This window comes from Plectropomus leopardus, chromosome 20, assembly GCF_026936395.1.
Source record: "Plectropomus leopardus strain MGB_pleo_1.0 chromosome 20, ASM2693639v1, whole genome shotgun sequence".
Taxonomy (NCBI): domain Eukaryota; kingdom Metazoa; phylum Chordata; class Actinopteri; order Perciformes; family Serranidae; genus Plectropomus; species Plectropomus leopardus.
Window position 1 is genome coordinate 24,201,061 of NC_142195.1, and position 12,649 is coordinate 24,213,709.

Below are 12,649 nucleotides of genomic sequence, written 5' to 3' on the forward strand. Positions count from 1 at the left end.
GAGAGAAAGAGTTCACAGAGCAGACCTGCAGAGCTGTTCCTGCTGCTCACTTCAGTTTCTTTCCTTGTTTTGGGGCTTTTGATGTCTGTCATAGACAAACGTTTATATCGAGGTCTGAAGTGAAGCCAGTGCAAAGGTGCCTTAAACCTGCATTCTTTCTAAGGACCAGCAGGGGGCGACTACACTGGTTACAAAAAGTAGTTTATTTATAAGTCTATGACAAAATGACCCAAGTTCTCGCTAGATTTATTGCCAAAAACATCACATGCAGTGTATAAAATGACAGTATCGTGAGCATCAAGTATAAAGAAGCCACAGGTTGCTAATGGCACCTTGCAGTTCCAAGGAAATTAGGTTCTGTCATCAATACTCGTGCTGTCAACTGAAGTTAGCAATTTTGGTGAAAAGCTCAGCGGTTTAATCTTTTGGTGAAATGTGTGCATTTCCCTCAGTCACGTGCTGGCTCCCTAAATTGTCGTAATTGTATGTAGAGTAAAAAATGATATCATGCTGATCTTTGAATTGTGTGTGAGAGAAGACGACGTCATTTCCTGTGCAGCTGCAGAGATCATATTGCTTAAATTCACCATTTCTCTTGTGTTATATAAACAAAGCTCTAAATGTATTTATTTAACGTTAATTCCCTTGGCTGGAAGTGCAACAAAAAACAAATATCATGTTGTATATGTTTTAATTTTATTATTTTTCCAGATCATTTTTAGCATTTTGCAGGCCGATTTAGATTTTGGATGTGTCCCTTTAAGGCCTCTACTATTCGTTTGTGCATTCTCCTGTTTTATCAGTAATCTTGATAAAACAGTTTTATCTGTTGCATCATCATCAGCATCGTCAGGTCAGTAAAATGCAGGTGCAGCATGACTCTGCATGTGCTTTGATTGAAACCAGTGAGCTCACTGGTTTAACAACAGCTCCCTGATAAAGTTACTCCTCCTCCCCTCCATCTGTTGACAGAAACACCATTCACTGCCTGTTGTGATTAATAACCACTACAGCTTGACCAGCAGCAGAGGCCCGTAATCATTCAGTTAGGCATCCTGCTTTTCGAGCCGTTCTCATGCTAATCAGCGCATATAGTACTGGTGGTCTATTTCTTTTTTTTGTTGTTTGTTTTGTTCTTTTGTGCCCAAATGGAGACAACTTTTTCTCTTTTCAAATAAAATCCATAATGATTGTCAGTGAAGTGTTTCCAGGATTGCTAAGGAAAATGATTTTTGATTTGATTTTTCAAACATGTAAAAAAGAAAATAGAGAAATGATTATACAAACAAACAGACAAAAAAGTCGTATTTACAGACAATGAAAGACATAAAGCAAAAGAAATCGTTGGTTACATATTGGAAAAGGAGTGAAAGGAAGTACAAACTTATTTAAACCCACCCCCTCTCAAGAAGTCAGTTTTAATCAACCAGCTTCCTTAATGATTTAAACTTATACTCTAATTAACTAAACATATATGCATACACCCACATCTTCAAAACATCTACGATTTTTCATTATTATTTACAGAAAAAAAGGGGAAGATAAACTAGGAAAAAATAAATATCAACTAACTAAATAAATAAACAGTAACCACTGTAAACACCTGGTGACTTTAAAACCCTCTTCATCCCTGTACCATGTAAAAATCATGTTTTTATTCATTATTTTAAACTCTTTTATGTTTGGACATTGTTTTAGCTCCACTTTCAAACTGTTCCACAGTTTTACTTCACAGACTGATAAACAAAAACATTTTTCTGGTGGTACAAACACAATATATTGCTTACTTACTCTTGATCACTGAACAGTTTTTGAATATTTCTTCGTAGTATAGGTTATTTTTACCCTTAAACGTTATTTGTGCCATTTGGATCAAGATCTGTTCATTTCAGTAAATGAATTGAATGATTGTTGAAGGTTAAACGTTTCAAACGAATCCCTGCTGTAAAAATACCAGTAAGCATGTTTTCATCATTTGTTTTCAGATGCAGGATTGACGGTCTTCTCTCTCCTCTCTCCACAGCCATCAAGGTGAACTGTCAGGGATCATGTGGGATCTCCAGCAAAATGAACGACGCCTCGTGGACTCTGGAGGAGCAGTACTTCAACAGCACTTTGTCTGTTGCTGACAAAGGTAATGACAGTGAAAGCTTGATGATTTGTCTCCCTTCTCTGCTGAATTGTACAGGATTTACACCAATATTTTGCATTTTTTTGCACATTTGGTATGAAAAACACAGTATGAAAAAACTTAAAGACTTAGTGGATAATCCATCTGATTTGTACGACAGTGAATGAAAACCGAAGTCAGTGTATAACAAACAGTTAGAGCTTTGATTCTCTGCCCAAACCCAATTGGGCCAACCCAATCCATCGGGTTCGGGCCGGGCCAGCTGTAATTTCTCACTATTCCCTCTTGCTTGAATAAGGTGTAGTTCTTGCCAAATTAACATTTATTTATTTATTTATTCATTTTTTGCTTTGCTGAACCTGTCATGCATGAGACGACAGTCAAAGAGGAAGAAGAGAAGAAGGAGAAGTGGGGCGAGGAAACACGCCAGTGCTTAGCTTGTAATACATGTTTTAATATTTGAAAAATATTTATTTTGTAATTGATAAAATGTTATATACTAAACGCCTATTTTTACAGATTTTAATCTTACTCAGCCCAAAACTGCTGCCGTGGGTCGGGCTTGGGTTGAACTTTGGACAGAAACTGTGTAGGGATTAGAAGAGAAGAGATAGTAGAGATTAAAAACTCAAATTTGGACTGTAAAAACATGCCTATACTATATATATTATAAGATAAGTATTTTTCAATATTTAAACATGTATTAGAAGCTAAGGGCAGGAGTGTTTCCTCCCACCACTTCCCCTTCTTCTCTTTCGTCTGAACCCGGCAGGTCGGGTCAGGTGCAATCGAGCATAGAATGAAAGCTCTGAAACTGAAGTGTGTCGACCGCCATCTACTGTATGTAATACACTGACTACAGATAAATACCTCATACAACTTTACTTCAAAAGATCTAAGCTATCTCTTTAAGGAGACTTGGTCTAAACATGGAAAAAAACGCCGGTATGGTTTAACAGCACAGCCCATCACCTTCGTGTGCAGATTCTCACATTCTCTATATGAAACACTATTTTATCTCCTCTGAAAGCACTGAAATGTCAGCGGCTCCGCATCCCTTTCACAACAACCGGGTGTGACGTGACTGAAGCCTCCTGTCTTTCGCCTCATTTGGTTTATGTGAAATCTGCTTCAACAGGCTTAATCTCACAAAGGCAGCAGCAGGTTTTTGCGGTCGTGCAGAGAGGAGTTAAAGCCTCAATCAGTCAGAGTAGCCGTCCCCTGCAGTGATGTTCCAGCCGGCCTCTCTGCATGCTGCCTCTCTGAGGTGAGACGTGGTTATCAGTGTCCGCCAGTGTCTGATGAGAAGGTTGGACATGCTCCACAGAGGACAGGTTTAATTTTTTTCCCCATCCTGCCCTGCTGCACTGACGGCTCACTAATTCGCAGAAATGAGGGCTTTTTTTGTGAACGTGATCTTCCATCTTTTGCATTTGTCACCGATACCGCCCACAGCCAGAAGGCGAAATGCGCCGTGCATGCATGCATGAAATGTGTTGTAAATGCAAATCGTCCTGTGGTAGTTAATGGTAGTCATTGGAGCACATAATCCACGCTGGTTAAAGCACCAAGGAGCAGTTCAATGTTTAACTCTCAGGACTGTGTGCTTCAACATGTGGCATACACCAGTCTGTTTAAACATAGCATACTGCTGGGAAGTACATTTACTCAAGTACTTGTACGTCAGTAGATTGTTAAAATGCCTGTTTCCATATGATGCTACTTTGTACTTCACTCACACAACATTTCAGATGGAATATTTATGACAGCTATACTTTCCAGATGCATACTATAAATTTACATACAAAATAATTTGATGCATTATAAGATTAATTAGATTAAAGTATCCAACTACAACTGCAAGTATTTCAAATTAGTTTTTGTCAGGTCAACCATTAGAGGAATACCTCAACCCCCAAATGACCATTTATATCAATAAGTCACTGTGATGGGTTGAATTTGTAAAAAATACTCTAACGCTGCCTCGATCAGCGTTTGTATTACTTTGAGACTTTTGTGTTTTAAAGGGTTAGTTTTATTTCAGAAAAATCACACAATAACACAAACTAACTAACTGATCGAGGCAGCATTACATCAACAGCTTGCATGTTCAGAGAGGTAAAATTACTGTTTTTGTCTGTGAAGTCTGGCTTTGAAAAGAGCATGAATCAGCTAAACCTTTAGTTCAGTTCCCCATCTGAGAGGGGTGTCTGTTTGGGAAGCACTGAGCATACGGCTTGATAAATGAGACTTGGATTACACTGCATAAGTTCTGCATGTTTTGATATAGGTTTCTGTTGGTTATCATTGACCCCTATGACATCATTTCATCAAGAGTTTTGTCAGTTTTCGGATTCCTTGTTAACTGCAGGCGTCCAATTATACTATATATAGTGTATGAGATGTACTTACAACACAGATCCAACAGTGGTACACAGAATAGATGGACTGAAAACAACACATACGCAAATTTACAAACAAAAATATCTGTCATCTGAAAAACATAGTCTACAAATATACTAGAATAACATTAAAATGTGTAAACATAGCCTTGACACAGTACATAGAAACAAAATTACCTGCATAGCTGCAAATGCCTCGTTTTTTTGTGATTTGGATGAACTGACCGTTATATCTTAAATTTGACTTGTGAATAAACTAAAGGGCTTTGGGTTATTCCACTTGATTACGGTGTAACTCTGCTTCATGTCAACATTGAGCTGTTATCTAGGAAAATTCAAAATAAGTGAGTTCTCTGCCCCATTCAAGATAAACTAGCAGACAGTTGCACAAACACAAATTTGATCCTGAAGCTGAAGCTGAAGATATTTCTTATTATAAAATACTATAGTACATTATAGTATAGTATTATGTTATTTCTTAGTCCAATAATTTCCCCATTTCTGATCCATCCTATGTTCTCATTATGAACCCTGTTGATTCTAACGTGTCATTTTACAACAGCAGAAGTTATTGTACTGTTTGTTGTCATTTTGCCCCAGTTCATGTGAGTGGAATCAGGATAAGCTGTTATATCAAATGTCAAAGAGCGAAGTGAAAATCAGGCTTATAAGAAAGCTCAGATTACTCAGACTGAACAAACAAACAGGCTCAAACATGAACACACCCGTCTCACACAGGAACATGCAAACCTGTAGGCAAACTACAGTGTGAGCTTTGGTCTGCGTAGTGCATGTATTCAGGTCTTGTGTAACTATTTAATAAAGTAAAACAAACATTAAATTTATTTGCAGGGTGCCAACAGATCACTATAGCAAACATCCAAGTCAAGGCCAAAACGAAAAGATATTTATTAAAAGAGACTTTCAGTTAATTATGAGTCAAAGAAAACTTAATAGCAAGGCTTGGTATTGAACTTTGCCCTAATTTGATAAGTCACTTAAAATTAAAACCACCCTATACAGTATGCCACATTTGCCGTTTCTGTGTAGCAAGAGAAAAAGTCATTCACTATCTCAGTACACACAGAGCGTACTGTAAAACACCGAGCACACCACACACCAAACACAGAGGGACATAAATAATTCATTACACACCCTCCCTCCGTGCTCCCCTTTATCTCTGCCTTTTTTTTCCGTATCCCATTCTCTTCCGAAAATGGGCTGCTCTGCCCCCAAGGGCTGAGCGGCACAGAGAGAGCGAGACAGGAAGGGTGACAGAAGACCACCACACACACACACACACACACACACAGACACACTCCTACACAAAGCCAGCAACGCTCACTTTGGCTGACTGATAATGTGGTATGCCACAGATGCTTGGCGGTTAGAGGAGTGAAGACCAGTGATGTCAGCGTCCGTTCTTCATCCTGTCACTGCTCTCAGTTAATGACCTTCAGGAAATAAGGATTTCCCTCCCACTGCTGCAGCCTGGTTGTGGTTTCACTTGATAATGTGACAGCTTTATATTTAGAGCGAGCTTTAGACAGACTCACTCCTGTTTTTTCATATTTTACATTATCTGTTGATGATACTTTACACACCTCTGCACTAAATGAGAACAGACTTGTGTTTGTAGCACCAAAACATGATCTTTTCCTAACGATAACCAAGTGGTTTTATGCTGCTGCCACACGTTAACCACAGCTTTGTGGAAACTTAAAACTTTTAATATATCTGCTTAGAACTGACCCTTGATATTTGGAGGTTCAAATCATCAGTCAGAGACCCCTCAGTCACTGAGACTGCAGTCATTTTTTTTGTTTTTTGCTTTGTGTTGTTTTTGCCAGTGAGTTTGCAGTGTACTTCTGGAGACATTCGGGTCCCCAGGTTTTGCTGCAGAGTGAGTGCTCTTGACTTGCGCCACAAATAAATTATGCATAAATGAATGTGTGGGTCAGCCAATCAAAAGGGGTCATTCTGCATAATAAATAGAAATGTGTGTCTGTTTGGGAGAATGTGTAGCTAAGCTCTGAGAAAATAGATCTGATTTGTTGATTGTGTATTTGTTTTCAGGATAGCAAATTATGAGCTGTTGGAACAATGGCCTGGCATCCAACACAACAATAAGTATATAACTTTACATTATTAAATTCAGTTTTAACAATTTTAAAAAAAAGAATGGTAAGAGTGTGGATTACTGATTATTTTTGCCCTGTCTCTCCAGTAGAAAAAATATATTCCTCCTTTTAGTCATTAGCTCTGTAAGAGGAATGTATTTGAATTGTCTATAGGTTTGATGGATACTCGAATGGTGCAAGGGTTCGTATGCTGATGTTTAGAAACTCTTAACAGCTTGCTCTGTATAATATATGCTCTTATTAAATTGTATTCCTTCATGCTGTTTTAAAAACATTTTTCTTCCTGTACCCATCTTTGCTTGGCTCTCACACTTGAGAATATACAGTAGCTGCACCTGCACAGCGCTGTTTTAGAGCATGACTGCTTCCTGCAGCAGTAAACATGATGCAAATGAATACACACATAGTCTGAGTGCTTCCCCTCAGGAAACCGAGACTAACGGAAAAAGTTGTGCCCGTCCCTAATGAGGTGAGACATGTTGCTGTCTGCAAGAATTTAATTGGGCTGTCAGCCCATCTAGAGAATTAAAAACCCGACTTTCTCAAGGTGAAAAGGCTTTTATTGGTTCCTTATGCTCTTCTCATCAATTTAAGTGAGCTTGTCAAGTAAACAAGGTTAAGAATGTTCTTCACAGTATTTATAGTAGTTAAAAATCTTATTCAGAGAAAATTAACGTAACAGAGTTTCTTTTATTCCAAAACACATCCTCATACTTCAGAGTATTTCCTGTTGAGATCCTCTGAAGGCCACATGTGCTTCTGATAACAGTTTCAGTTTGCGTTGTCTGATTACATCAGTAATACAAAGTCTTCAACAAGTTTTTTCTTCTGCACTGCTGCTTGATTGAACTTCATACATTTGTTTCTAGTGTTCACAATGCTTTTCTAGAAACATTTTGTTAAGCTAACATCTTTAAAGTATGTGATAAACTTTATTTTTGTTATTGTTAGCAAACCTTGAAAATGAAACTACGATGAACTGGTCCTCCTAATAGTTAATTAATAGTTTCTTTATTGTTTGTATGTCCTACTATTGTTCTGCTCCATTGTCGGCCAAAAACCATTAAAAACACGCCCATCTGCCACACTGTTGCACTGGTTACATGTTCATTCATTTCAAAGAACACACACACACGCACGCACACACACACACACATACTGTAGTTTATGTTCAATCAGTCACTCATACACTGTTCTGCTGCTGTAAATACTCAGTAGATCAATGAATGTGTATTATTTGACAACTGAAAATAGTCCCCAACAAATTCACCCTTTATTCCTGTTTGCGTAACTTTCCCTAAAAACTACAGTACCTAGCTGTTTTAAGAAATTATTTCCCCCTTTTTTTCGAAAGCAAAACTATATATTTGTGACCAGTTTCTAAAAGGCGTTTTTTGACCGAACAGTTCTGGGGACTTTCTTAGAGGAACTTCCCACTGTGGAACTTCCAGAAGAAGTATACAACCTCAGGTCCTTTTTTTCTGTTTGCATTGGCATCGTTAATAGGAACGCTGATGTCATGTACTTTTTAGCCATGCTAACAATTGACCAATTCCTGTATTATTATTATTACTTGAAATATTCTCAAAATCACAATGTAGCCAAGTGCAATATTCAGTAGGAGCTGCAATTAATCGATTAAAGTAAAAATGTCACATTATTAATGTAGCGTTTTGGCGCTACAGTGAACTGGTCTACAAATTCTATTCCTGATGTAAGGGAACTTGCTTGTTTGGTTCAGATCCCAGCAAAAATTACATCATCTTTTTTTTTTCTCAGGGAAGAGGAAATGCAAAAATTACCATTCCCACTAAAATCCTAACTCATATCGCAGTTGCAATGTCAGAATAATCGCAATCTGATATTTTTTTGCATACTGTGCAGTCTGAGTTTGCAGTTTCCTAGTTCTTGTGGTGCAGACACAAAAAAAAGATGGTAACTATGAAAAAGTTCTTGCAATCTTAAAACAGCCAAAGATGTCCTGAGATGGAGCCATAGACTTGGGCACTAAGTGCCACAGACAGAGTATACGGGGCTGTCAGATTTGTAGAATAAGCCAGACTTATATACTAAATATCCTTTAATCTATAAGGGCAGCCTTTGCACAAAGATGCCGACCTGTAGAGCAAAGAATGCACTCAGTCTTGGGTCGATCACCACTGGCCCCACTGTGCTTGTAAATCATTGATTAACTTTGCTGAGAAATGCTCCAACTTTGCCAGCTACACGTGTTGTGCCGTCACACAGCCAACAGTTTATCTCTTCTGCTGACACCGGCTGATTGGTGTCACTTGCTAGTTTCGCTCACAACAAAAGACAACTCGGCTCAGCTGTCTTTGAACAACAGAGCCTGTTTGTGTCAGAAACTCCATCCTGCTGGGAAGTAGGTGATCCCCAGAGGCACGCTGCCTCACCTGGACGTCTACTGTTTACAGAGGGATCTACAAACCCTAAGAGTGATCAATATGTGTGCACCATGAATGTAATTTGTTTTTTTTTTCACTCTGTTTGTAATTGATAAACCCTCCTCTTTTATAGGAACCCTGTCAGCAGGTGAACACAGTTTCCCCTTCCAGTTTCTCATCCCAGGTGAGTGTATGATTAACCTGTGATATGTTTAACCTCATTCCTGCGAGTCAGAGGCACGCCTTCACTTCTGGTAATACTTTCCCAGGTCTAGATGACGTCAGTGAACGGAGCACTCAGGTGCGATAACATCTGATAACATGGGAGTTTTTCTAGTATGTGTGCTTATAAAATGCTCAGCCCTAAACCCTTTATCTCCCACACAAACCAGACGTACGCAGATTAGTGATACCACTGGTGTGTGAAGGATCATCGCATAGTTAATGTTTAAGAGATTTGGAATGTGCCAATCGCAATGCCACAGCGTGCAGTTTCCCACACTCTGCGTGGCGGTCGCTGACGAGAATGGGTATCAACAGACTTTTTTGCAATTGTCATTTTGTGTCTCTAAATTCAGGATGTTTTTGCTGGTCCTTAAATGGAACGTGGAACTTTTCGTTGGATCTTTTTTCCTCAGCGGCAGTTTGTGAAGTTCGGTCATAGGGCTGATGATTGATGAGTTGATCCGATCACAGTTCAGGCCAGATCAGTGGATGATAGAAGCAGCTGCTGCAATGGCGAAGGAAGGCAAAATTTTAAGGGTCATTTAGGCCACTTTTAGATGAGAACAGCCCTACAGAAGCGGAAAAGTCTTTCCTTTGCGTTTTTACAAAGAAATGCGTTAACATGATAACATTGAGAAAACAATCCTTGTACATAGATGCCCAAAAACAACGAAAATGCAAACAAATTTCCCTTTCACTGTGTACAGTATTCTGCTGTTCCATCTGTGCCCAGAGTAGGCTGTGCACTCCCAGAGTGTGGTGCAATAAATAACCAACCAATATATATAGTTTAATAGTGCTCCTAATCATGATTAAGCTCCAAAAATAAATAAAAATCGGCAGATGTTTAAATCATGGCAAGTCATTTATTCACAAACACATCAAAGTTCCTGGCAAAATATTCCAAAATATTCAGATTGTGCAAATAACACAGATCATACTTGGCACCTGTGAGGGCACACACAGTACAATGTCTGTCTGGTATCTTACAGTCTCTCAGGCGTGGGCTGAAGCACAGGGGGTGTTAGGTTATTTTTAGTTCCCTCTCCTGTTGTGCAGGCACTGTTTAATTGGTCTTCATGCCCCCATGCTTCGCCCTCCCCTCCTCTCAGGCCCTCAGACTCCAGAGCATCAGCACAGGGCATGTTCACCATCATGTAGCGATGAGTGACTCATTGGAGAGTCAAGTGTCTCCTGCTGCCCCCTGCTGGAAGAGCAAACAGACTGACTGCTCGCTCATATCTTTAAAATACACTTCAGCAGGTCTTTGGGGCGATTGTTCTAACCTGACATTGAACCCTTTAAACCTTGATCAACATAAGTTTTCTTGTTCTGTGCTTAAACATATATACCAAATTGTTTTAACCCTTAAATAACATGGAGGGAAAAAGGCAGCCAGCAACTTGACAAAAAATGTTCCACAAATTGCAAGAAATTAGTGAAAGGTTACAAGAAAAACTACTTGAAAATGAGTTGGGTTTTTTTTAGGGGGAAAACAAAAAAAACTGTGAATAAACTAGAAAAACATCTAATATTAATAATTATAAGTATAAATTTAAAATAGTGTCACAGAAAAATATTTATTATACATATATATTATTGCATTTTTTTTCAATTTTTAGCCTTTTTTCATGTTCTTGTTTGATTTTAACTAACTGTTTTTGGCGCTTATTTTCCGGTGATTTTCTTGTAACTTTCAGCACATCATGGTAGCTGTGAGTTGGACTCTTGGGTAATATCAGTGTTTTTTTAACAAAGCAGAGAAGGACTAACAGAATTTCATCTGACAAGCTCCGCTCAGTGGAGCCATAAGGTGTTGTTCTGGCGTGATCATCTCTCACTGAGGGAACAAAGAAATTCAAAGCGAGGAGGAAGGCGTAGGCCGAGATAAGCTCAGTACAAGGACACTTCGGAGGGATGAAAAGAATTGGATGAAATGGTACATGGCCTTGTTCCAAAGGGACATGAGATACAACTATAGGAAGAAAAGAGAGAAGTACAACAGAGAGTTGCTTTAATCGAGTGCTAAACTTGTATTCTTTTGTAGATAAGCCTCTGCCGCATATCATGTAAGCGTCCTTGTTTTCATATGAATGAACAGAATAACCAGCTGAATCAAATTTCACAGCAGATGACAGACAAGTGTTAAAATCCCCAAATATCCTCCTATCTCACTGCTGATTTCTGAAATTAAACTGCCAGCTGTGATGCATTTCAAAACATCAACAAACACTGAGCTGAGGAATGTGTTCGCTAAGGGAGCGTGCTGTCAGACAAAGTGTGTGTGAAATGTGTGCTGCTGCTTCTCCCTGATACGTCAGACCTATTGAAATCAAAACAGCCAAATTATTTCCCTCTTCAACAGATAAAAGCTTCTCTGCTTGATCTGTATACCTCTGAAGACAAGATCTAAATTCAGATTTTTAATTTTAGTAGAACTACATTTGTTGAACTCATGCACTTAAAACTTTGAGAAAAGGTGAGAGCCCTGGTTGTCAAGTCATTATTGATTTGATGATTTGCAGGTTAAAGATCAAGCTTTAAACTGGGATAAATTTGGATGAAGGCTGAAACTTTTTCTGAATGTCTTGGTTAGGATACATACTGTATATCTCAAGGCTGTAATAACCTTTTCTGTGATCCAACCCTTCAGGGAGGAAATTTAACAGAAATAAACTGACATTTTAGAGCATTCTGTAACAAAAATATCTGATCAGGGGTTCTCAAACTTTGGTGACTTAATGCTATTTAAGGGAGCCAGCATCTGATTGAGGGCTTTACAGGAAAAGTGCACATCCTGACTTTTCACAGTCAGTGATTTGATGCCTTAAATGTATACATTTTTAAGGATGTGATTTCAATAGCTTGCTCATGTATCAATATGTTGACATCAAACCATTTCTCGTTGTCTGTGACATCCTGTCAAAACTTTCACAGCTGTTAGTTTGTGAAAAAGAGCCCTCAGAAAATCCCTTAACATTATTATCAATGACCCGTTGATAATCGTCTTAAATATGCAATTGATTTCAATTGCTTGCTTATTGATGAATACATTGACATCAAAACAGCTCCCTTGTGTCTTTGACATCCTCTTACAACTTTCACAGAAAACCCTCAAAAAATCAATAGCGTGCTCATTTATGAATATATTGACATCAAAACAGTTCCTGTTTGTCCAGTTGAAATGAAGTCAGCAAGTGCAACCCTAGCTCAGTTAAAGACCTTTGACTGAGCTCAGAGGAAAAAGTCGCGCTTCCTGATCCTCTGCCACTTTCAGCAGCCACGAGCAGCTCAGTCCAGTGTGTCTCCAAGGAAAGTCAGTTTGATTCTTCAGTCTGTCCTCTG

General features: G+C 38.7%; 1 protein-coding gene across 1 annotated transcript in view; it reads left to right on the plus strand.

Annotated features, from left to right (window-relative positions):
• Positions 1-12,649, plus strand: part of arrdc1b (arrestin domain containing 1b) — a 44,149-nt gene that overhangs the window by 21,404 nt on the left and 10,096 nt on the right. Inside the window, exons 2-3 of the mRNA XM_042508700.2 lie at positions 2,024-2,134; positions 9,213-9,263. Of these exons, the coding sequence (XP_042364634.2) occupies positions 2,024-2,134; positions 9,213-9,263 (162 nt within the window). The remainder of the gene's footprint in view (positions 1-2,023; positions 2,135-9,212; positions 9,264-12,649) is intronic.